We start from the raw sequence: 25340 nt of genomic DNA, 5'->3' as shown, positions 1-25340 counted from the left end.
GCAAAGAGTTTGAAAACTGCAGACGTGTATATCTAATATTGTATATTTTTGGAAAAAATATTGAGCAATAACCTCTTGGTTTACTATAATAGATATTTTGTTTAATCTTAACGAAACTTTCTGGACTTGGTCAGTGGGCTAAGTTAATATAAGAGGATTTAGTGGTCTAAATAAGAGGTTAAGGTAGGCCTAAGACCCCCAGTAGGCTACTGCCAGTGCTTAATCTTGGGCAGATATCCTGATTAAATTGTTTTTAGGTTAATAACTAGGGATAGACTGGGGTAAATATTTAACAAATCATATTATTGAGTAACAATTAAAGTGAATATACCATTTGATGCCTTTTTTATGCTTTTTCCGAATATAATAATCATTTCTATCAGAAATGAATTTTAGCCCCCCTAACCTAACTTCCACCCGCAAATGTGTTAATATATATCCTGATATGACATATAGGCCTATAGGGGGGGGGGGCTAAAATTCATTCCCAACAGAAATGATTAGGCCTATTAGCCTATATTCATAATGATTATTGATTATTATTATCATTTAGCCTATGTTCATACCTCATTAAAGTATATTGAAGTTAATGACCCAATTTCTTCAATTATAAGTGAATCCTTAGTAGTTGATGTGAAATTACCTGGGTCCTCAATTGCTTTTAGAGTTTTAGCCATTTATCATAGTCCTACTGTTTGTGAATTGTCTTCATTTAATAATAGAAAAATATTGCAGTATTTATCCACTTTCTTTCTATCTAGTTCTAAGTTTCTAGTAGTTGGTGACTTTAACCTACCTTCTATTGATTGGACATTGGATACAAAACAACTTCCCGATGAGTCAATTGAAAATCATTTCCTTGAAACTTTACAAGAACATTATTTGTATCAGCACATTCAAAACCCTACTTGTTTGTGTGCTAAATCAACCCTTTCAGTTTTAGACCTTGTAATTACAATATCACCAAATGATGTTGCCAGTGTTGAGTTTTTGCCACCACTAGGAAAAAGTGATCACTTGGTATTGGTGATATCACTAAATTGTGTCGTAGTTTGTTCTGATATTCCAAATCATTCTCCCAAATATGATTATGATAGAGGAAATTACATTGCATTTTCAGATTATATTTCATCTTTTTCTATACGAGAGGAGTTACAGTAATGTAATGCTACTGCTGATGCATCTTTTGATTTTATTAAGCAGGCCCTTATAGAAGGTAAGGATCAATATGTATCAATATATACTAGTAGACAGTTTTTCAAAAAAAGACAGATCCTTCCTTGGTATATTGTACAAATGCTAAAAGAAAAAGGTGATAGGTGGTATGATCATTTAAGATTTAAAACCTTAGATTCTTGGTTAAATTATAAAAGAGCTAGAAATAGAGCAACTAAATTCTTTCGTTTAAATTGTCAAGAGGTAGAGTCAAAAGTTATAGCATCAGTCCAAAGTTGCCCAAAAAGATTTTGGAAGTATGTGAGAAGGAATCAAGTTTCACAATCCCCATCATCCACTTCCTTTATAGATCCTGAAACTTTTTTACATATAGATGATAATTTTGTAAAATCACAACTTTTCAATTAGGTATTTGGGTCAGTTTTTACTCAAACACACACCAAGACACACACTCAGTTTATTCCTCCAGATTTAACAAAAGAGTTTGTTGATTCAGAGTTTACAGTCCAGCAGGTTTATCTGACACTCCAAAATCTTGATCCAGGAAAGGCACCAGATATTGATGGATTTTGGATGGATTGATGGATTGATGGAGTTTGCTGGACCACTCACATATCTCTTTAATCTTTGTCTCTCATCTGGTAAATGTCCTTCAGCTTGGAAAAGAACTATCATTAGGCCATTGTACAAGAAGGGTTCAAACTCCCATTTCAATAATTACAGACCAATTTCTAATACATCAATCTTTTCCCGTATAATGGAGAAAATTGTGGTGAGTAGAATCCAAGCACATTTTGAGGAAAATAATTTATGGCATTATGCTCAGCATGGTTTCCGTAACAACAATCTTGTAACATGCAACTTCTTGAGGTGATTCATGATTTTCAATTGATGGCTGATAAGGGTATTTTGTTTGATTGTATTTATATTGACCTTTCCAAAGCATTCGAGAAAATTTCCATTCCACTTCTGATAAACAAATGTCAACTATATGGTATAGGCCCACAAACTAAAGCATGGATAGCAGATTATCTTACAAATAGAAACCAAGAAGTTGCAGTAGGTTATGCTCTGTCATTACCTATGTCTGTCATAAGTTGAGTTCCAGAAGGCAGTTGTCTTGAGCCAGTACTCTTCTGCCTTTTTATCAATGATTTGCCAGGCGTTGTTAGGAATTCAACCATAAAAAATGTTTGCAGACGATATGAAAATCTACAGTCCAGTCATGAGTGATCATGAGATCTCTTTACTTCATGAGGATTTGGTTGCTCCGGAACAGTGGTGTGATGGGAACTCAATAATCATTAATGAGACCAAGTGCAACATTATGTACTATTTGTATAGACTCCCTCAACATTACCATTACTTTGTTGTTGGTAAGTTAATTTCAAGTGTAGAATATGTTTGTGACCTTGGGATTTGTTTTGATTCAAGTCTCAAATTTAATAAACATGTATCAGACATCATCCATAAGGCAAATTACCAATTATTACATCTAAGGCGTACTTTTTCTAAGTTTAATCTTCATTCACTGATTTCACTTTATGTATCCACTGTATGTCCAGTACTTGAGTATTACTCATCAGTATGGTATCCCCTTAATAAGAGAGATAGAGAGAGTGCAACGTAGGGCCACCAAACTCATACCATACCTGAGTCATCTACCTTACCACCAGAGAATGCAAAGACTACAGTTGCCTTCTCTCCAGTTTAGACGTGATAGAGCCGACGTAATAAATACATTTTGCAGTGTTAGGAATATTGATAATACCACCCCAATTCACTTTTTCACTTTTACAGAATACAGTAGTACCTGTCAACACCAACACAAAATTTATCCACCATGTTCACAGAAAAGAATAGGCCAAAACTCTTTGTCTAGCCAAGTGTGGAAGACTTGGAATTCACTTCCATCAGAAATAGTTGCAAGTACCACGGTCCAGTCCTATCACAATCCATTTTGAGAATACTTTTACTTTTGTATTAGCTGATTTGTGACAGTTATTTTGTAGGCTTACTTTTTGGTAGGTTTCAATTATTAACAGATATGTTTCTGTTAAGTTGGTATGTTATTGTATGTTTCAGTAATATTGTTTCCAATGTATTCAGTTACTGTATGTTTTTGTTATGTCATTGACATTGTTATAGACTTTTTTATAATTGTTTTGTGCGACAAGCTTGTTAAAGCTTACTGTATCTGGGTATTAATAAATAAATAATCAGTATAAAAAAGGCATTGAATGGTAGGCCTATATTCACTTTAGTTGTAACTCAATAATATGATTTGGTAAATATTTACCTAGACTGGTTGGGATTGGCTACCTACAATCTTGGAAAGCTTCTGGTTTTCAGCATTTGAATTTTGGTAATTTTTTGCAGTTCATAGCCTATTATTGACTTACAAAAAAAGTAAACATACCACTTGATGCCTTTTTTATGCTCTTTCCAAATATAATAATCATTTTTGTTGGAAATGAATTTCATCCCCACCCCTATATATACCAATTCAGGGTATATAGGCTATTTGCACATTAGGGGGAAGGGTTAATTTTATTTCTGGGTAAAATTTTACCAAATCATAATATTTACTTACAAATAAAGTGAATTTACCACTTGATGCCTTTTTCTATGCTCTTTCCAAATATAATAATCATTTTTGTCAGAAATGAATTTTACCCCCACCCCTATATATTCCAATTCAGGGTATATATTTGCACATTAGGGGGGTGGGGGCAAATTTTATTTCTGATGTAAATGGAAGGTCAGTTTAAACTTTACTCCCACCCCCCTAATGTGCAAATATTTACCATAAATTGGTATATAGAGGTGGGGGTAAAATTCATTTCTGAAAAAAATTATTATTATATTTGGAAAGAGCATAAAAAAGGCATTGAGCAGTATATTCACTTTATTCATAAGTCAATAATATTATTTGGTAAAAATATACCTATTTCTGATGTAAATGAGAGGTAATTTTAAAATTCCCCCTCCTCCTCTAATGTGCAAATATATACCCTGAATGGGTATATATAAGGGCAGGGGTATCATTTTTCAACAAAAATGATTATTAGATTTGGAAAGAGCATAAAAAAAAGGCATCAAGTGGTATGTTTACTTCATTTGTAAGTCAATAATATGAACTGCAACAAATTTACCTGAATTTCAAATGTAGATCTGGTTCAATCTTTGTGCAGGAAATGTTTCCATTACTTAAATGTGTATTTAAGGCTAGGTTCTATTGTTATCTATCAGAATATTTGAAATTGTCAGTATTATTTATGGATGAAAGATTCAAGCTAATTACATACTATTAAGTAGAATTTGACAAATTTAGTGGTGTAAAACTCCACTTTCTAGGGGTTATATGGTATTACACATTTTACAATGTTTTAACTGTTAAAGTAGTGATTTGCTGTCTAATTCCTAGGTTTGATAAATTTCTGCTTTAGCTACTTTTGGCTATCATGGAAAGGGGTTAGGAAAATGAAACTTTCATGAATGGGTCTAAAGGCTAAAGTATGTCCTGGGAAGGTATTTAGAAGCACCTAACTCTGCTCCTTTTCCCTCTAGAAAGTCCTGAAATTTGCCTACATGACAGGTAACCTTTTGAAATTTTGACAAAACAACATTTTACCTTAATTTCAGTTATCAGTTTCTTTTTCTCTGGCTTTAGTTTTGAAAATGCAATTCCTGTTATTGGAATAGAATTTTAGCCATATCAATGTTTTTTTTTCATTTTTTTTTTAATTTAGGAAATGTATTTGCATATCTTTAAAAACCTTATAAGTTGGGATTGAACAAAATTTGAAGCTGAAAACAATTTTATGTACTTCATTTAAGCAGAATATCTATTTTTCAAGGTTTTACTTTCATAACACAAAGGCTTCTAAAGGTCATCAGAGGTCAGGACCCTCTAGAGTCAAAGTAGTGGAGGTAGGTACTTCAAAATACCTTCCCAGGACATGCTTTACCCTGTAGATCCATCCCTGAAAGTTTCATTTCCCTAACCTAACCCCTTTCCAAGATAGCCAAAAGTAGCTAAAGTAGAATTTTACCCTAGCTTATGAGACAGAAATTAGATACAAAAAAAAAGAAAAATGTGACAGAATGGCTCCAGGTTCATTCTGGTGTCTGACAAGGCTATATCCTCTCTCTTGTGCTCTTCATGATTATCAACTACCTACTTTGGCCATGCCACTTTTTTGATGGGATTTAGTTGAATGAGAGTCTTTTGTTCATCTTTGTTCTAAGTTCTTACAGCTCACTGATGTTAGCAAAAAGTGCAAAGGGCACCATTTTCCTGCCACATATAACAATGAGGAGAGAACTTTGGTGATACAATCATCATTGCTCTTAGACTGCTGGTCAGAGCAGAATGATGACAGACATTTGCAAAAGAATGCAATAAGATATAAAATTTTAGTGCTAAGATTTCACTTTTAAGTGTTCTTTGTCAAAAGATGTAAGATCTTAGTACAAAGATGAGCAAAAGAACAGGCCTAGTGATTTTGCTAATGACATCATGCTCCTTTCTTGTCTAGAAGAAGAATTACAACAAAACATCACAGAACTCTCAAACTCAGCTGCACAAGCTGGATTGTCAGTCAGTACTGTATTCAAAATACAAAAGTTTTTCACAACAACACCAATACTATACCAGACTGTCACTGATTATTGGTTCCAATGAGCTAGAGAAAGTTGCAGAATTGAAGTGTCTTAGAAGCCTAGAGCACAAAATTACTCCATGGGTTGCTTATGAAGGCAGTATTTTTTACTAAAGTAAGCAAAGTCAAGAAAAGCTCTGCATACCCTATGAAGCTCAAGCTCAAACTCCTGAATATTAATGTCCCCTCTCTGCTATTATTCAGAGTATGGGTGCTTACAAAACAGCCCATGAAACAAAAACAAGGCTCTGAAAATGACTGTATCCCTTGCATCCTGGGAATTCACAAGTCTGACAGAATTACAAAAATTTACCCCCCCCCCATCCTGATATTAGAAGATGTGGATGGGAGAAAGCCATGCCTGAAAAAGGGTGCTACTCTGGTTGAGAAATCTTTAGAAGACAATGGCTACAATCTCTTCTGAGGTCATCATAGGAAGGCAATATTTTCAATATTTGACATAAAAGGAATCAAGTCTAAGCAATTCACTTACAGTAATTCTTGACATGCTCTTGTACCTACTTATTTCATTTCATAATTCTTCTATTTCAAGGCACCCATTGGGGACAGATAAAATATTTTTTCGCTGCATCTAAAAACACAAAATTTTGAAGTATTCTAATTTTCAGTTGAGGAACGTTTGATGGTAAATTTGTTACAGTTCTGATTAATTTGCTTCCCAAATATAATAACTATTAACACATAATTGTTCCTTACGTTCCATAATAATTGGATACCCCTAGGCTGTATACACACTGTTGCGGATTTATTGATTTACCTTAAAACACCTTAATTAATACTTGCCAGCCATAAGGACAAGTCCTGTGAATGCCAGTCAATGATGATGATAACTCAACTCATTAGGTGCATCCCATACTGTGAGCCAAGATTTCTTTCACCAGTCTTTATCAGCTGTAGACTTGAAGTTTTGAACATTGGGAGACATAACAACATTCTGGGGTTCCATAGGCTGACTGTGTGATTAGAACAGAATTTGTTTTGCAGCCTGGTGTTAGTGCATTTTTGTAAAGCTTCAAGGGGTGGCCTCTAATGCTTAGAAAACTGACCATCTAGAACAGGCTGGGGATCACATTCTGGTCATTTACTAACTTGTATGTCATTAATAAATCAATCAACCGAGAGTTTGGTTGGTACTGGCTACTACAGACTGTGCATGAAAGTTAAACTTGAGCTTATCATCAACCAAGACTCACAGATCTTTTTTTTCCAGAACTGCATATGAGTGGCTGTTTTGAACCATTGCTAGGTTCCATAAAATACTGGCACAAATGGTTATTAGCTTCAGAATGACTGACTCTGGATTTCTGGATATTTAATTCAAACTGACAGGATTTTGCCCACTTTGAGAATGCATCAGGATCAGCTTGGATGGCTGTTGCACTTTGTAGATCATGGATGGGACCAATTATTTTGGAATCATCCACATACAAGCAAATTTTATTCTCTATGATTGAAGGCACATTGTTGATGAAAATATTAAATAAAGTTGGACCCAAACAGAAGTGGACTGGGAGCAAAAAGCTAAGGGGCATTTGGGTTAAGCAGCCCTACCTATGGTCCTCCTTATAGAAGGATTTTTTTTTGTGTTTAATCAGAAAGGGCCTTTAACAATGAGTGGAAATCGCACTCCACATCATTTGTGCTGCAAGGCAAATTAGTGCTACCTGCTAAGTGAGAAGTAGGCCTACAGTAGGAAGAGGACAGATACCACTAATCATTTTTTGTGCCAAATCTCCCTGATGCTTGGTTGGACTGGGAGTTGCTCAGCAATTACAAAACGTCTGCAAGTTGAAAATGTAAAACTAAAAAAAATGAAATCAAATACACATTACAGTTCTTTGTCAGAGTTCAACCTGTCAACACCTCTCTAAGTTCAAAGCTACAGTGATTGTGACCTTTGTCCAAATGGCAAAACAAAAACAATACTGTCCAGAATGCAGATTACGAGTTACTTCTAACTCAATTAAATGTGCAAATTGTGACTCTTGGTTCCACGCAGGGGCCGAAAACTGTGCCAGGATAGACATTACTAATTGGAGTAACTCCTGGATGTCCCTTGACTGCTATACTAAATCCAAGGTAAACCTTACTTCTTCTCCGGGTCTTTCTGTACCCCGTTCTGGCTTCCCTCGAACGCCTCGTACCCCAGTTGAAAGAAAAAGAATTCTTAGCATCCTAAGTGACCTAAGCAGTCCTACTCCTACTCCTTATCCTGACCCTCCACACAGCCAGCTTTCTGTTTCAACAGAAAAATCAAACAAGCTCCAGGAGGCTAGTTCAGTTGGTCCTACAATTTTACGTGCCCCACCCCAGTGCCAAGTTCTTGAAGTCCTTCCCGAAGGTCCAATACATGTATCATGCCAAACCACTGAATGCAACATGGATAAATATGTTCAAACGGACAGCGTCGCGACATACCCCTCATCACAAGCAGATTTTGCAGAAAATTTTATTTTAAAATAAAAGCTAACGGAAGTGTTAATGCTAATTAGAGATTTTTTGTCAATCTATGAAAATGACTCAAGAAGTCAACTTACAAATTATTCCATCGCAAACAAGGCAAATAAAACCTTCGATTTTCATCATCAAAACAGAGCATTGTCCCCAAGCTCAGTGAATATTAATGAAGGACGCAGAGGATTAAGTTCATCAGCTTTAGCATTGTCCCCAAGTTCAATGAATATTAATGAAGTACTCGGAGGATTAAGTTCATCAACTTTAGCCACAACGAGTGACATAAACCTAGTATTTTGCTAAACATAGTAATTGGTGTCTATGTACAAAATTGTGTACATAGTCCCAACAATTTCCTTGTAGTCCTTATTCCTTGCCAACTTTTTAAATGAAAGATAGCGAGATAATATTTTGTTTAAATTAGAAACTCGCAATATAAAGCCTTCACCCACTGCCAACTTTTAAACAGAAAGAAAGGCAGGTCGAGGCAAGTACCTTAGGCTGTCGAGACTGACGGTTTTCAGCGATATGCACCCATTCTTTACATTGTTCAAGAGAGTGTTCAGTTCTGCTTGAAACTTGTGTGGGAAATTCTTTGAACTAGTATCTCGTATGCTTCAAATCTTCTAAACTCAGTGAATTCCTAAGCGCGAAAAAACTGAGCAGAATTGTCAATTATATAAAATGTGGCTTCAGGTGGGAGGGGGCTTAATGAACTCCTTCAAATGTACCATCTGTCTCACACCTTTTACATTGATGGGCCTTTGTTTTTGCTAATATTTTCACTATTTTTATTAACTAATTTTTCCCAACCCTAGTTATTTTTTTAACTTCCTTTTCGGTTTTTAGTCCCAATTGAAGTCATCTCCTTGACCCATTTTAGGCCTATACAGACCTGAAAAGTGTGAATTTCAAACATTGTTCTTTTGGTTGTTTCAAAATTGTGAAGTCATTGGGGTAGTATCATTTTCGTCAATATTGCCACGTTGAACCGTGAAAATGGACAAGCGTTTCTTTTTTTTTTTAATTTGGCACTCACTACTACGAAAAAGGGCATGATTTTATGTTGTTACTTTTTCAGTCTTCTTCGTTAAAAACTAAATTTCTAATTTTTCCTAATTGTCAGTTCAGAAATTGTACCTGACCCCAATATCACCTCTATTCAACCTAATTATAATCCTGACCTTGAGAACTCAATCAGAGATGCCCGAATTTGTTTTGAAAGTACTGAAGTGATTCTGACGAATAATAAGAACTTCTCTGCAAATAATCACAAATGTGCTAATATAATTTTGGCAGGTATATGCAAATTAGGGGATAAATGTCATTTTGGACATGATCGTGGTCCAAGCAAGCTGCAGGAAAAAAGTATTCCTGATAATAGTGTTATAAAAAATTGCAAGTTTTTTAAGCAAGGAAATTGTAAATTAGGTCATAAGTGCCCCTATAATCATGGATATATTACCCGTAACTTCAAAAAACAAAATGAAGCTAGTCCAAGAGTTTGTTCTCAATTTTTATATAACAAGTGCGACCAAAAGAAGTGCTCGTTATTGCACTTATGTCGTCTTTACCTCACTGGCAAGTGTACTAAAACAAAGTGTAATTTTGACCACGTTCCTTTATGTAAGTTAGCATCAAGTGGGCGTTGTTTTGGGTGTGATAGCCTGCATATTTATGTCCCCCCTTCCTTTTTACGAAATAAATCGAGCTGCAAACAAAAAACAAGTGCACAAACTTGGGCAGTTCCAGCTGTTACCAGTCAAGGTAACAAGGTAACCCAACGTTTTTTAGGGCGACGCCAAAAGTATTCACGACCCCCCCTCCCCTAGTTCGTGTTCCATTCGACTTTCAGTCTTATCCCCCTGCATACCCGATACAGCGCAGTATACCTCGTGAATCCATCCCTCGAAACAATCCTCCGCCCCATGTACTTACGCCTGCCCAGTCAGTCCAACCCCCACACTCACTTTACTCAATTCGGACCATCCCCAAACCCCCCCTCACGCATTTTCTTCCCAAAAATCCACTTCCTTTCGACTCCGTTCTTCTCCGTGCGTCCAAGAAGTTACCGACCGGTTCTGGACTCCACCCGTTATTTGCCGAAACAAACCCAACCCCTCCCCTCTCAGACACCCCCCACCGTACTTCCCTCCCTCAGCATCATCTTGCCCCCCCCAACCCCATATAAAGAACACTCCCAATTTGACTTAGTCCCAGATCACCAGGAAACCTTTCTCCCTTCCCTTGCACTTCACCCCCCCTGGCTGCCCTACCAGTGTGACTCTGGTTTAAGAGTAAGCAGGCAGAATGATCCACAGGTAGTACATCCATGCAGAGTTTCTAAAACCGTAAATATTAAGACAAATTCCACTATAGTTCCACCCCAACTTAATAATATTCCCATAATTTGTTCGCTGTCCTTCTTTTCTCTCAAGCCCTGTCCAGTCCCGCCTTTTAATAATGCATCAAAACCACACCCTTACCCACAGCATCCTTCTCATAAACTTAAACCCCAAATAACTCCCAGCCCTCATCCCGAAAAAGATGCCTCTCTCCTTCCAGATCCACGTTCCTCCCACCCCCCACTGCCTCCCACAATTAACAAACAAAAAAGTGCTCTCTTTAGTAACCGTTTTACCTTCCCAATGTTGCTTGTTAAGAACATCGAAAGCCTGAGTTTTGACAAATTGATCAATCTAGAGGCCCTCTGTCAGGTACTCAAAATTGAGGTAATCGCCATAACTGGGGTCCAAGCACAGAACCCTGATTTATTGAAAATCAATAAATACTCCCAATTTATAAAACATCATCCTCATGATCACTCCCCAGGTAAAAAGGGAGGTAGAATAATATTATTTCTCAATCATAATCCCTTTCTTAAATTAATTCATACTCCCAACCTTTCAGATTACGATGAAATCATTTTGGTAAGTGTAATACCCAAAGTTTTATCAGGACTCATCAATTTGATTGTGTTTTGCTGCTTCTATTATTCCCCAAATAAAAACGCTGTACAAAGACAGCGATTCTACCAACAACTGCATAGCAGTGCAGACTTTGTCCTATGCAAATTCCCGAACGCCGGTATTTTCTTAGAAGGTGATGATATTGATCTGAAGTTGAATCCCCTTTGTAGTTCCCTAAACTTAAAACAAATAGTAGAAATACAAACAACAAAAGAAAATTCAACTCTTGATTTGATTTACACCAATTTGCAGGCTTTCTATGCCTCTCCTGTTCCCTTGCCCCTGGTGGGAGGAATTTACTATTTTTATTTATTAACGAAGCCTCTTAATAGCTTTAGTCATACTTTTTCTGTTACTGAGTTCTCTTATTGCCCAATTTCCAATGATGGCCTTTACAAATTTGGATCTTGGATTACCAATGAAAACTGGCTGGCCTTCAAATGAAAAAATGACATTAATTTTAAAGTCTCTAAATTCCAAAATCTGATTAAAACAAAATACATAAATTTCTTCTCTATGAAAAAAAGTAAAAATATGTTCTAATGACATAGCATACATCACTACTCATTTGAAAAACCTAATTAGAATCAAATTGAAACTACTAAAAAGTGGTAAAACATCCGAAGCGAGCTCACTACGTAAACATATAAAAAAAGAAATACGTAAATCTGCTTCTTCATATTACAAATGCAAAGTCCAGGATTTATTTTCTATAAAGCCAAAACAATGGTATAATAGAATAAAGAAAATTTGTGGGAAAACACATAATAATATAGATATTCATTTTCAAGAAGATCGTACAGTTACAGCCAATGATCTGAACAGGTTTCTTTCTTCAACAGTTCAGAACCTTCCTCCCCTTTCTTTTGACACTCCTTATGATTTGTGCTCTCTCAATTTTCCCGTTATTTCGCCCTCTGATATAGAATCAAAAATTAAGAACATTAAAAAGTGTAGTAGATGTCCATTAGACATTCCGATTATACTAATTGTCGCCTGTTCCGACAACATCGCAGAACATTTTTCCAGACTTTTTAATGAAGTTGCATCTACCGGTGGGTTTTCAAATTGTTGGAAATTAGTTTTTATTGCTCTAAAAAACATTACAGTTAGAATTAATGATTTTGATTTTGCCCGTCCCATTACTCATACTCCAGTTTTTTCAAAGTTATATGAAAGCTTTTTAGCTGAGTGGTTGAAAGTAAAAATAATCCCAAATGTTGACCAAAGACAATTTGGAAACCTACGCTCTACATCTACTACCCACTATCTTGTTCACCTTATGGACACAATGTGCTAAACACTCTAAAATCCCAATAACCGGCTCGATGTTATCACTGTTGACTTACAAAAAGCTTTTGATTTAATTCACCATATTACACTTTTAGAAAAGCTATCTTATGACTTTCAAGTTGACCTTAATCTAATTAGAGTAATTGCATCTTTCCTCTCTAACACAACGAAAGTCTTGAAATAGCTGAATGTATATTCTGCTCCCCTTCCAATTTATGATGGTATGCCCCAAAGAACCCTCTTAGGTCCAATTTTATTTCTTGCAAGGAAAAATGACCTCGGTCTTTATTTCCCAGATAGATGGATATTCGTCGATGATCTAAATGTGTTAGAGACAAGTTCCAAACATTCCAAAAGCAGCCCAATATACATGTTGGAATCGATATCAGCCAAAACTCTCACTGATGATATGAAAGTCAACCCTTTAAAATAAACTGTTCGTAGTGTCAATGTTCCTAAAGCTCCTTCGGTTTTCTCCTGTCAAATCCCGTCTAAAAAGGCCATTGCCATTATGAAATTACTGGGCGTTACCATCTCAAGCGACTTAAAATGGGATTGCCACATTAATGACATCTTAAAACATACAAATGCCGCATTTTCCCTCCTTAAGCTCCTCTATAAATTTTAATTTCCTAAATCACACTGATTGAGGATTTTCTTATCATTTGTATGACCATCCCTTGAGGACACTTTTCCTGTTTGGCATCCTCCCATTTCCATTGAATTGTTGGACTAAATAGAGGCAGTACAAAAAAGGTGCTTAAGAATTATCTTCAATGAGGGTGAAGTACCTTATATTTCCCTTCTTAGGAGAGCTAATCTTGTCACCCTTAAAGAAAGGAGAGCAAAAACTACCTTGCGTTTTGCTAACAATGCCCTTCATAACCCTCAAACAACTCCTTTTGTGTCCGGTCAATATGCATCCATTTATCCTTGCTTCCCATTTTCCGTGTCAGCAAAAATATTCCTTTTTGCCCCAAACCGAGATCGCCCGGACAGATATAGAAGAAATGTTCTCCCAGACCTAGTTAACCTTTCCAAACCTTGACTCTCCGCTGCCCCCCCCCCCTCACTTGCTCTTTACCTCATAGTTATTAATTTAATGCCCATTTTGCAAATTTGGGGGATTTATATTTTTTTTTTTTTATTCACCAACTAACTTATGTTTTTTTTTGTTTGCTGACGTTTGAAGTTGTTATATTTTTGCTGACGACATTGGCCTTCTAATTTTATGAGTTTACTTTGTGCTTTGTTTTTAACGTTTTTAACGTTTTTACGTATTTGACATTGACCCTTTTATAATTTGCTGTTGTTGTTTGATTGTTTGTTCGCTGTATTTGACGCTAAAGTGCGAATTCGGCCCTTTTGGGCTTGTGATAGCCATTTTTCAGCAATAAATCTTATCTTATCTAAAAGGGTTTAAAAAAAGAATATATAAAAAGGGGAGGGAGCAAAACAACCAAATGAACATAAAACTTGGGCATCACCAGTACCAAATAAAAAAAAAGGAAAACTATTGATTTATTTGATCAGTAATGAAGGGACAAAGTTTTTTTCATAAATGGAGGTAAAGCAAAAAATAAAGGACAAGATAGGAATGGGTTCAAAAACAATCTGTGGTAGGCTGTGTCTGGGTAGGGAGTGTCTTTTGGGGAGAAGTCTTCCATGCAAGGGTTTGTTGTTGCACTTTTTTTTTTTTTTTTTTATTTATTATTTTTTTTGCAAAAAGGAGGCACAACATACCTCTCCTGTGTTCAAGTGTTTCCAACCTGGCCTTTTTTAGAAGGAGTAAGTATGGAGCCTTAGCTTCTTTGAGAATTATTCTCAGGGTGCTTTTTTGAACATATTCAATTTTTTCTGATTCTTCATGGGAGATGCTAGGATGCCAAACTGGACAAGCATTTTCAAAATGTAGGCATACAACTGAAGTATAATTTCTTAAAGAATGGGAGGGAGGACTCTAAATTTATTTCAGAGCTTAAAGGGGAAAATGGACACATTAGCTCTATGGATAATATTTTTAACATGGATATCCCACTACAAATTAGAGGAAAATGTGACCCCAATTAATTTAAAGGAGGACACAGAAATATGTGGGGGGATAGGGGGGGGGTGAGATTTCAAGGAAACATAATGGCATTATCACATATTTAGAGGGGTTTACTCTCATGTCTAAGTCTGCAATATCATTAAGGATGCTCATAGGGCTGCTTATTAAATTTTATAGCATGTTTCAACAACCGTGAGGTCATCTGTAAGGTCAATGGAAATTAAACTGAGCCAGTAATTAGGTTTTTCAAGAATTTTCCCAATTGAGTTGATAAGAAAAACCAGGTAATAGGAAGTAGAATTGGATTTGAGGTTCCCAAATTGCCTTAGGTCAGTAAGAGGCAAGATTATTCTTTTAGTCAATCTGCAGTGAATTCTTCATATAGTTTCAAGAACTTAGGAGTGAAAGAAATAGGATGAACAACTTCAAATCGAGGTTTTCTGTCTCTTTTTTAAGGGGTTTTTGAAACCCTGTTTCCATATTTCTGGATATTGGCCAGACTCAGTAATCTCATTTAAAAGAACAGACAAGGTCTTTGAAAGAAAGTCACTGAAAGCACTTATAAGAGAAAATTGGATATCCAAAGGGCAAACACTTGTTTTTCTTAGTTTCCCAATTCTTCTTTGATCTTGGAAGGAAAGGGAAAAGAAGATGAGATATCATCTGTTGGTAATTGATAAGATAATGTTGGAAGGCTTGGGATGATGGAAGTGAGCAACCTGTTAAGATTATTTACAGTAAATTCAGGGGATTTGGGTACGTTGAAATTAAGCTGGTCTAGACTCCTACCATGCAACTTTTTTGATTTTGGAATACCAATTTTTTGGGTTATTAGTAAACAATTCTTCGAGCCTATTTTTGTAGTAGGGTCGAGCAGAATTACGGATTTCACTTTTAATTGATTTTTTCAGTCCATTAGCTTCAACCAGTTTGCCATTTCTGAAAAAATTCATTTTTTCTAATTAGCACTTTTATGGGTTAACAAGGGGTTTATAACTTAAGGACTTTTTAAATCTTTTTTCTGGGAGAGAAATTTGGCATTTAGCTTTTTGTGGAAAGTAGCAATTTTTTTTTACCAAAGTTATGCAAATTGAAAATATTGGAGGACAGCATTTTAAAGAGGGCGGTAAGAGCCTTGAGCTGTTGAAAATAAATGCTTAAAACTGAAAGAAGATGGATAGATCATAGCTCCCACCCAATGGGTACATACCTGAGAGGGGACTATAAATCTTATTCATATTAGTTAGACTTATATCTAGAGAGATGTTTCCCCAAATAGTTGGTATTTTAACTATTTGCTTAACTTCGAGAGAGGAGCAAATTGAATCCATCTTAAGTTCATTGCCATCACCAACAGAAAAAGTCCAGCATTTGGATGCTTAGAGATAACAAAATCAGTGCTGATCTGCATTTGCTGGATAAATCTATGTTTTGCATCAATATTTTGGTTTGGCGATTAATAGAATATAGCTATTGCAATAATATTACAGAGACAGGGAAGTGCTTAAGGCCTGATACTTAGCCAAAGGATTTCATCATGCTCAGATAATTAGGGACGGGATAATTTTGGGGCAAAGGTTGCGTTTAGTGAAAAAACAAGACACCACCTCCCTTTTTTCCTATTAGGTGATCTGAAGGACAGAGTTTAATAAACTCTGAATAATATGATAAACAAAAAGTCTTTTGGTCATGGGACTGTACTTCTGTAACAGCTATAACATCAATTTTGTTTAATTTCAATAGTATCCTGAGTTCAGTAAGCTTTTCAAAATTTAGACTTTCAACGTTAATGATTAAAATTTATGAATTTTAAAGCGATTTGGGAAACGTGACAGTTGATAAGTTTCAGTAGTTCTTGGGCTGAATTTTAGTTTTGGGCTACGGGATGGGGCAGATAATTTTTGGGGCGGACTTTTTGTTACAGGATAATTTTTGCATGTAAGAACTCTCAAACCAGAGTCACATTGGTAGGCTAGCCACAGGGGATAAAGTACTAGGGATAGGGGAAGGGTTTCATGATGATCCGGAAAGAATTCAAATTGGGAGTGCTCTTGATAAGAGGGATGGTAGGCAAGATGGTGCTGGGTAAGGGAAGTAGAGTGGAGAATGTCTGAGAGGGAAGGGGTTGGATTTGTTTTGGTAAATGAAGCATGGAGGGCAGGACCAGTTGACAAATTCTTGGACGCACAGAGAAGAACGGAGTCGAAAAGACGTGGATTTTTGGGGTTGGGTTGACTGGACACGCCTAACTACCTGGGACAGAGGAGCGTTTTGAGAGATGGATTCCTGGGGTATAATGCTCTTCATTGGTTATGTAGGGGTATAAGACTGGAAGTCCAATAGAACACAACCCAGGGAGGGGGAGGGGGTTACAAATGCTATCAGTCTCAACCTAAAAAAAGGTTGGATTTAAAACCTACGCTCTGCTACTTTAGATATAGTGTGCAAGATGATTGGGCATGATGAACAGCATCACCATCCAAGTAACATTATTTGATGGAAATTTTATATATGTAGAACTGTAATTTTTCAGTCTTTTGTGCATGTGCTTTAGATTAGAAAACGGGATTTATTGGGTATCTAAATTTGAAAGAAGTTTATATAGAGTAAAGTTCCATTCATAACAAGATTTTATTAATGCCAAGATTTAGCTTGGTCTAAGTTTAGGTTTTCCATTGACCTCTGGTTTCTATTTGCCAATTGTGTTTGCTATTGGATTTTCTGATTGCTTCACACTAGGAAAGAATTAATGTGAAATCCATTTTAAATTAACTAGTAAGTGAATTGACAGATTGTGTAATGGGCAAGACCAGGGGTACGTTTGGAGGGAACACTAAACGATTCTAAAATTACTTTAAAACAATCATCCCTACTTTCTTATCTTAAAAATTGCAATTATGTTAAAAAAGATTAGCTATTTTGTTTACTAAAAGATTGTAACCGACCTTCTTATCACTCCTTTTAATTTTGATAAATTTTGGATGCTTTTGTTAGCCTAATTTACTATGTTTAAAAAGCTTTTTTATTCCTGGGTCCTATCCTTATTGGCTTTACTGTTAGACATTGATTTTTTTTTTCAAGAAATGTTTTATAAGTCTAGCTTTCAAAAGTTTAACTTTTGTATCAAGGAAATCTGTATTCAGTGCATTAGTTCAAAAATTCATTGGAAATCTTGATTCCCAAAATCCAATAGGCCAGAATCAATAATGATGCCTATAAAAGGATATTAGCTTAGATGAAGGCAATGCTAGGTTGTTGTGTTTATGTGAAAGAATTTTTTTTTTTTTTAGGAAACTGATTAGAGGAGAAGTAAATACAGGGATTTGATGTGGAGAACATGGTTCTTGTAGTTTGGTTTGGGTTAATATGAACTCAAAGGAGATCATTCTGGGTGCTAGTATTAGGTCCTACTCAGGAGGGCATCCTGTTTGACAGTCCTGCTTGAGTTTTGTTTATTGTATTTATGGTGAACAGCATAATGCCCCCTCCTTTTTCCTACATGGATGGTTTTCGATCTAAGTTGCATGAATTTTGCTCCAATCAATTTTTGAGACATTGGGGCTCTGTAGATGAACTTTTGAAATGGAAATGATGCTTTAAAAAAATCTACTAAAGGCTTATATTTTTTCATCTTATCAAAGTTAGGTTTAGCCCCTTTCACGTGGGATATTTTTTGGTGTTACTGGGCATGGAGGAGGAAGAAATTAATGTTGTCAACAAAACCATCGTGTCTCTTTCATGCGGGACATTATGTTGTGTTACTGGTTGAGGAGGAGGGAGAAATTCATGTTGGCAATGCAAAACTACTGTTTCATGTGGGGTATAATGTGATGTTACTGGGTAAGGAGTGGGAGAACTTTTTGTTGTTAATACTGATTTTACTCGACATGAGGGAGTAGGGGAAGCAAGTTTAGTGTATGATAGTAGCCTACTCTTAAGATCTTCAAGTGGAAAGGCAACTTTGGATGTCTCAAAGAATTAAGTCCATGGATGGAAAATTCACATGATAGCTTAATTAATTTTAATCTATTTAATTTTTTGTTCTTTTTTTTCAGGAGCAAAATGAGTGTTTGATACAACAACATAAATTTGAAACAGAAGCAGGTTCTGTTCAGAATGAGTCTGGTTCCAAGCTATTCAGACTCTGAAGAAGACAGCTACCATTCAGAGGACAGCATGTTTGAGTCATCTCTTGCATTTACCTCAATTGCAAACAAAGAGAAAAATGAAGAAGAATTTCCATGGTAATACTCCAATTTTCATTTCATGCATAGGGGAGACACAGGAGTGACTCTTAATGATGGTGCTTCAAGATAAAAAATGAATTTGTCTTTCAGGCAGGGGCGAAGTTGGGTTGAACACACATGGTGCTTCTTATGTCCCGTTTTTTTTTCCAAAACAAGGGACAAATCCCATAACCCTTCTCCCCCGCCCTTTATGTGCAAATCTGATTATAGTTAATACAAGTCATTTGAGTTCAGTTTATTCAAGGGGAGGAAATAAAAGGTTTGGAAATTAAGAATCCACTTTGCATGCCAGTCCAAAGGTAACATGAGTATTTCGTTCCTGTTTAGACACATATTTCATGGTTTTTGGTGTCTCTTAGATCATAATCAAATAGTTAATATATTAGAAATAAAAGAATAAGGAAATCAGAAAAAAAGTTGAATTACAAAAAATACCACTTTCAGATCAAATATTACTTGGTTCAATCAAAGACAAATTTTGACTTTTGACTTTAATTTTGACTTTGATTTTTACTTTCTTTTTTAAATTATTAACCCCTAGGAACAGATATTGAATGAAACTTCAAGGTTGTTAGTTGCAAAGATACTACTGCTGCTAACGTCTAACAGAAAAAAATATCTAAGACCAACACTTTTTGAAATACAGTTTTTGTTGTTGTTTGACCTTTTCAGTTTCAAATTCATTGGAATTTCAATTCAAAATAATTGTAGTGGAGTAGTAATGTGTTGAAAAATATATTAGTCATTAATTGGACTATAATTGCTTGCAATCTGATGAGTTTAATCAATGGATTGACTAATTAAACCACACAGTACATAATATTTCTAGAATTTGTATGTTGGTTCAATTGTTACTTTAATACACATTTATTTTTTGAATCAAGAAATTTTTAACCCCAAAGAAGTTAATGGGAAAATACCTCAAACTAGATGGACCCACAAAGACAATGCAATAGAACATCAGTATAACCATCCCATGCAACTGGAATTTTTGTGTCAATTGAATTTTCGCTTTAATACGAACTCATATGGATTCGTTCCCTTTTGAATCAAGAATTACTTTATCGTAACAAAGTTTATAAGAAATATTTCAAACTGTTTTGAACCAAGAACGCAAGACAAGCACCAGTTGTTGGGCCTTTCTCCATACTTTCAATTTTTATGTCAATTGAATTGTAGCCTTAACACAGACTCATATATTATGGTGTTTGATTTTGAACCAAAAATTATTTAATACTAACCGCTTTAACACAAACCTCTATTTTGCAGTTCAGTTTTGAATCATAAATTATTTAATCTCAAAGATGTTTGTGGGGGCATATCTGAAACTGGCTTGACCAGAAAAGACAGCACAGTAAAGCACCAATTGTTGAACCCTTTCCGTCTCGAAGAAACAGAAGAAGGCAATGCCAAATTCTCAATTTTTGAAAATAAATTTCAAACAGCTGAGCTTGGTGAACTTCAAAAATTACAAAAACATGTTAAGTTAGCTCCTCGATTCGAAGAATTAACGACGATAAATGGACGAAAGATATGTTGGAAATTCCAAAAGGGGAAATGTTCATTTGGAATGAAGTGTAAATATGCCCATTTTACTGACCTCGTTCAGAATGACTGCGAAAGTAAGCCAGTTCATTTGGATTCTAACGAGGAAAGTATGACAGAATTACCTTATAAACAAAAATTATTTGATGAATGTGAAGTAGAAACTATGGAAGAAATTAAAAAGAGGAAAAAGAGACCTGGTCTTTCGCAACACATAGTTCCTAGCAAGAAAGCTATGAAGCTGTATAATAAGACAAAAAACATTTGAGAGATTGTCAGTCTGTGATAATTTTGATCATGTAAAATAATATTTATTATGTTGATTTTTTATTCCCCGAGCGTCCTTTATTGTGTCCTGAAATGTTTCATATTATGCCTTGAAATTCCCTTTATCATGTTTTCATTATGTCCTGAAATTATTTGGCTATTTGAAACAATAAATATTTCTTAGTAAATGGATATTAAAATATGGCAGGTGCTATTCAAATTATGTTTTGAATACAGTGATGACAGTGGTCAAATATGGCTCTGAAGCATGGACGCTCCGAAAAGCGGATGAAGATTTGCTAGATGTTTTCCAGAGAAATTGCTTAAGGAGTGTTCTGGGTACCCGGCTGACTGACCGTATTTCAAACAATAGGCTGTATGAAAAATGTGGTTCAATACCGCTCTCCAGGGCTATAATGAAAGGAAGGTTGAGGTGGCTAGGTTACGTTGTGCATATGAAGGATGACAGATTGCCGAAGATTATTCTTTTTGGCCAACCATCTAGGGCTAAACGGAGAGCAGGTCGTCCCCGTCTAGGGTGGGAGGACGTCATAAAGAAAGATTTAAAGGAAATCGGAACTTCATGGGCGGGTGTAAAAAGGGTGGCTTTGAATAGATTGGGGTGGAGAAGGAACGTGCGTAGCTGTGTTGGCCTCAAACTGCCTGGTGCTGCGGTGAGTTGTTAGTATTACTAGTAGTTTTGCTATTGTAACGTAGCTATTGTTTTTTGGGAGGTGGTACAATTACCATCCATTACAAGGAGGGGGAAATTTACTCCCTTCTGTCAGACCTTAGCTATGAAAATCTGTCTTGCGGATTCTGTAGTGCGGCAATGGGTTTTATAGGGGGCCGGGGGCAGTGTCCGCCAATACCCACCTCCATGTCCATGGTTAAATGACGTAAATTTAGAGGACGTTAAAAAAACTGAGAAGTTGGTTTTTTGCTTTCGTTATTGACCTGTTGCGAGTGAAAGGAGAGTTTTAGTATCGAAAAAGTTTAATTCTCATCACTTTTGGAAGCTAGCAAAGGAAATATAAAAATTTTAGTGACTTACCTAAACTAGTCCACTTTTTATATTTTTTTAAGTTTCAGCGTCAAAACAGTTTATTGACTTTATATGTTTACAAAGATATGTTTACGTTATATGTTTTGTCGCATATAAATATATTTTTATATACGTGTTACATGAAACATATGCTAAACACGTATATATTAAACAGAAAATACATAGTAGAAATCTTAACGGTACTGTAAATATAAATGTCCCAATATAAAAAAATTGGTGACTTTCCCCATCGGCCCCTAATTAATTTTTTCCATTAATTTCACCGAGTTTACTGTACGCGTATTTACGGACATTTTTGAAGGGTAATGCAATGAGGCCTATATTTAAGGATATTGGGTAATTTTGAAATAAGATTTTTTTCCTGAACTTTGCTTTTTCTAAAATACAGCTTTTCTTGTTTTTTTAATAAGCAAAATGTGCATGCAGACCAATGGTCCACGTAGCGCATATACTGATCTCCTGATTCTCTGTCTTCGGCCTGGAGTGCTGTGCGTGGTTAGGGATGTCCTCCAATGCTTTTCGTTCCCTAGATTGTTCCAGATAGTAATAGGGAGTTGGGTTGACACTGGCTGAGCTTATAGAGTCACACTGCTGATCCTTATCCCAAAATAAATAATCAGCGACACCAGGACTTTAACCCCTGCCTCAAAGAACACTTTTACCTGAACCAGACACAGTAAAAACAAACAAGGAATATCATCCAGTTCCTGATCATATTATCTAAGTCAACAATTGCGTAAAAAAAAACATGTCAAACATTCCCCTATACTCCTACCAAGCCCGTATCCAGTATTTTTCTCGGGGGGGGACTTCAAAAAAATATTTTTCTTTTATGAGTCGGACAGACATTTCTGGGGGGGGGGTACCCCCATAACCATCCCCTGGATACGACCTATCTCCTGTACAGACCTCAAACAGCCATTGAAAGAGAAAAGACTCAAGTAATAAATTAAAAATCATAATTGGAACATAGTTTTTTCGTAACTTTTTTTCTAAATTCTTCAGTCCATTTCATTTCGTTAATTTTATTATGATTACTACTCCATGATTTTATTCCTCGATGAATAAAGGAGAACTTAGACCTTGCAGTGTGCCAATTGGAGCTGACAGTTCATTGTTCGCGTGAGTATAATAACTGTGGCAATCGGACCTTACCTGAAAAATGCCTGAGAATCAGAAAGGTAAATTAATATGAATGTATTCAAACATAAAGAGTAGGTGATAAAAATCCCGTAGGCCAGCTGCTGGTAACATTTTTAGCCTTCCATACACCGATCTCACCGAATCATTTGAAGATTTATTGCAAAGTAAATGGATCACATTATTTTGGAGATCTCGAATCTCCTAGGGATGAAAACGTCCCAATTCATACCGAAGACCAATATGAAATATATTGACATATAGGCAAGTAAAGAACTATGTGGCCACAATGTATTATTTCTTTATTTTATTATTTTTTTTACCAGGGCCCTACGTATGGAAGGATTTGTCGTAGAACCTTCGAAAAGGGGTCATTCGATCAGAAATTGAAAGGGCTAGAGCCCTTTCTAATAGTCAAAAGTGATTGGAGGGCAACCATCCCCCCTCTCCCACGTCCATCATTTCCAAAAACACATCCAATCAAAATTTTGAGATAGCTATTGTGTTCAGCGTAGTTTAAAGGTCTGGAAATTATGTCTGAGGATGACAAACCCCCACAACCCTCAGCGCAAGGGTTGTGAGTTATGCTGCGAGGACATATAAGGTTTTTATGGAACGGGTGTACGTATAAACTTCGAGGGGAGGGGCTAATTGGATTGAAAATCAGAAATTCTAGTGTTCTTTTTAAGAGTCAAAGTGATCGAAGGGCAGCCATCCCCTCCCCCAACGTCGTATTTTCACCAAATACATCCTATAGAAATTTTCAGATAGCCATTTATTCAAAAATAGTCCAAAACCCATATAACAAGGCCTTTATGGTTGACACAGCCCAAGAGCTGGGGGATATGAGTTTTAAGTTATGCCCCAGGGGTATGTAAGGTTCTTATGGAAGGGGTGGTCGTATGAACTTTAGAGGAGGCTTATTTGATTGAAAATGAATAGTTTTTGTTCTCTTTTAGGTGTCAAACGTGATAGAGGGCAACTAGGCTCCCCCTCCCTGACATCCTCTTTTCCCGAAACGCATTCAATTAAAACTGTGAGACAACCATTTTGTTACCAGTAGTCCAAAGATCCTATAACAATGTATTAAGGGTGGAAACAACCTCCTAAAACATAGGAGGAAGGATTGTAAGCTACGTTCCGGGGTATGTAAGATTTTTATGGAGTGGGTGGTCGTATAAACTTTGGATCGGATGGAGCTCTTTTGATTGGAACCGGAAGTTTGAGTTCCCTTTTAAGAGTCAAAAGTGAATGGAGGGCAATCAGCCCCCCCCCTCCCCAAGTCTATCATTCCCCAAAACACATTCGATCAAAATTTAAAGTGAGCTAATTTGTTCAGCCTTGTTGAAGGGTCCAGTATTTATGTCTTTAGGAATGTCAGCCTCCCCACGGTCCTCAGGCCAAAGGCTGTAAGTTAAGCAATTAGTTAATTGTTTACATATAGTATATAGTACAGGCCTCGACCGAGTCCATTGATTTTGAATTGAAGTTATCAAGTATTTTGCAGTAGGTTGTATAGTTTGCATCAAGACATGGCTAATTGTAGATAAAGAACAGCCAAGACAGATAGTCCAAGTAATTGAGAGGCAAATGTTTAAATGGCTGGGGTACGGGTAAATGGCGGGAGTATGCGTGAATCTCTTATTGGACACATACTTGTTTGTTAGTTTTTGGAAAGGCATGCCTGCCTAGAGTCTCAGGAATGTTGACAAAGAATTTAAAATTGATTTAAGACCGTTAGATTGCCTGTAATGAGAGGCAAACAAGGCACGCCCACCTATGGTCTTAAGAAGGTTGACCAATAATTTAGAATTGACATAGGACCATTAATTTGCTTCAAATAACAATTGAGCTTTATTTTCCAAGAAGACGAAGGGCATATCAGCATTGTCATAGCAATAGTTAATTGTATTAAGTTGAAACTTCCAGAACTTGATGAGAGGGATGTTCTGCTGACAAACCAGCAGTACTGTAATACTATTACTGCTACTAGTACTACTGATATTACTATTAACACTTTTACTAGTAATATGAATACTACTACTGTGACAACCATTATAACTATGCCTAAAGGTGTGAAGGTGAAATTTTCAAGGAATTTTGAGGGGGGGAAATGAACTGAGTCAGATCACGGCCGTCTGTAATTCTGCATCATAATAATAATAATAATATATTGCGAAAACAGGCTTGCGCCTCTATCTACAAAAATTAAAACAATCAAATGGTTTATCACTATAATGATTGTCAATCTTGTTCTTAAAATTGACTGAATCTGAGTTGACAGTGTCTGATGGTAGTGCGTTCCACTCGGAGACAATGCGGTTGCTGAATGCCCATCTACTAACATCTCTTCTGAAACGTTCTTCGGTTAGCTTAAACTCGTGACCTCTCAGTTTATTATTCTTGAATGCTATTATCTCTTCAGGAGGGATGTTGTCGTAGTATCTG

General features: G+C 36.2%; 1 protein-coding gene across 4 annotated transcripts; it reads left to right on the top strand.

Moving 5' to 3' along the window:
- Positions 1-18: 18 nt before the first annotated feature.
- LOC148954278 (uncharacterized) lies at positions 19-20868 on the top strand. Of its 4 annotated transcripts, none has more exons than XM_089086160.1 (3): positions 19-129; positions 18683-18871; positions 20144-20868. In XM_089086160.1, exons 2-3 carry the CDS (start codon positions 18744-18746, stop codon positions 20685-20687), a joined length of 672 nt encoding a protein of 223 aa, XP_088942286.1. In that variant the 5' UTR covers positions 19-129; positions 18683-18743; the 3' UTR covers positions 20688-20868. The 4 variants fall into 4 exon arrangements, with proteins under 4 accessions (XP_088942286.1, XP_088942288.1, XP_088942287.1 ...); XM_089086162.1 differs by having other exon boundaries at positions 22-40; XM_089086161.1 differs by having other exon boundaries at positions 60-78.
- Positions 20869-25340: the final 4472 nt, after the last annotated feature.

The sequence above is a fragment of the Artemia sp. Qi Xiang Cuo genome, chromosome 3, assembly GCF_049724085.1.
Source record: "Artemia sp. Qi Xiang Cuo chromosome 3, ASM4972408v1, whole genome shotgun sequence".
Taxonomy (NCBI): domain Eukaryota; kingdom Metazoa; phylum Arthropoda; class Branchiopoda; order Anostraca; family Artemiidae; genus Artemia; species Artemia sp. Qi Xiang Cuo.
The sequence above is the reverse complement of the archived record's forward strand: the minus strand, read 5'-3'. Positions and strand labels throughout refer to the sequence as shown.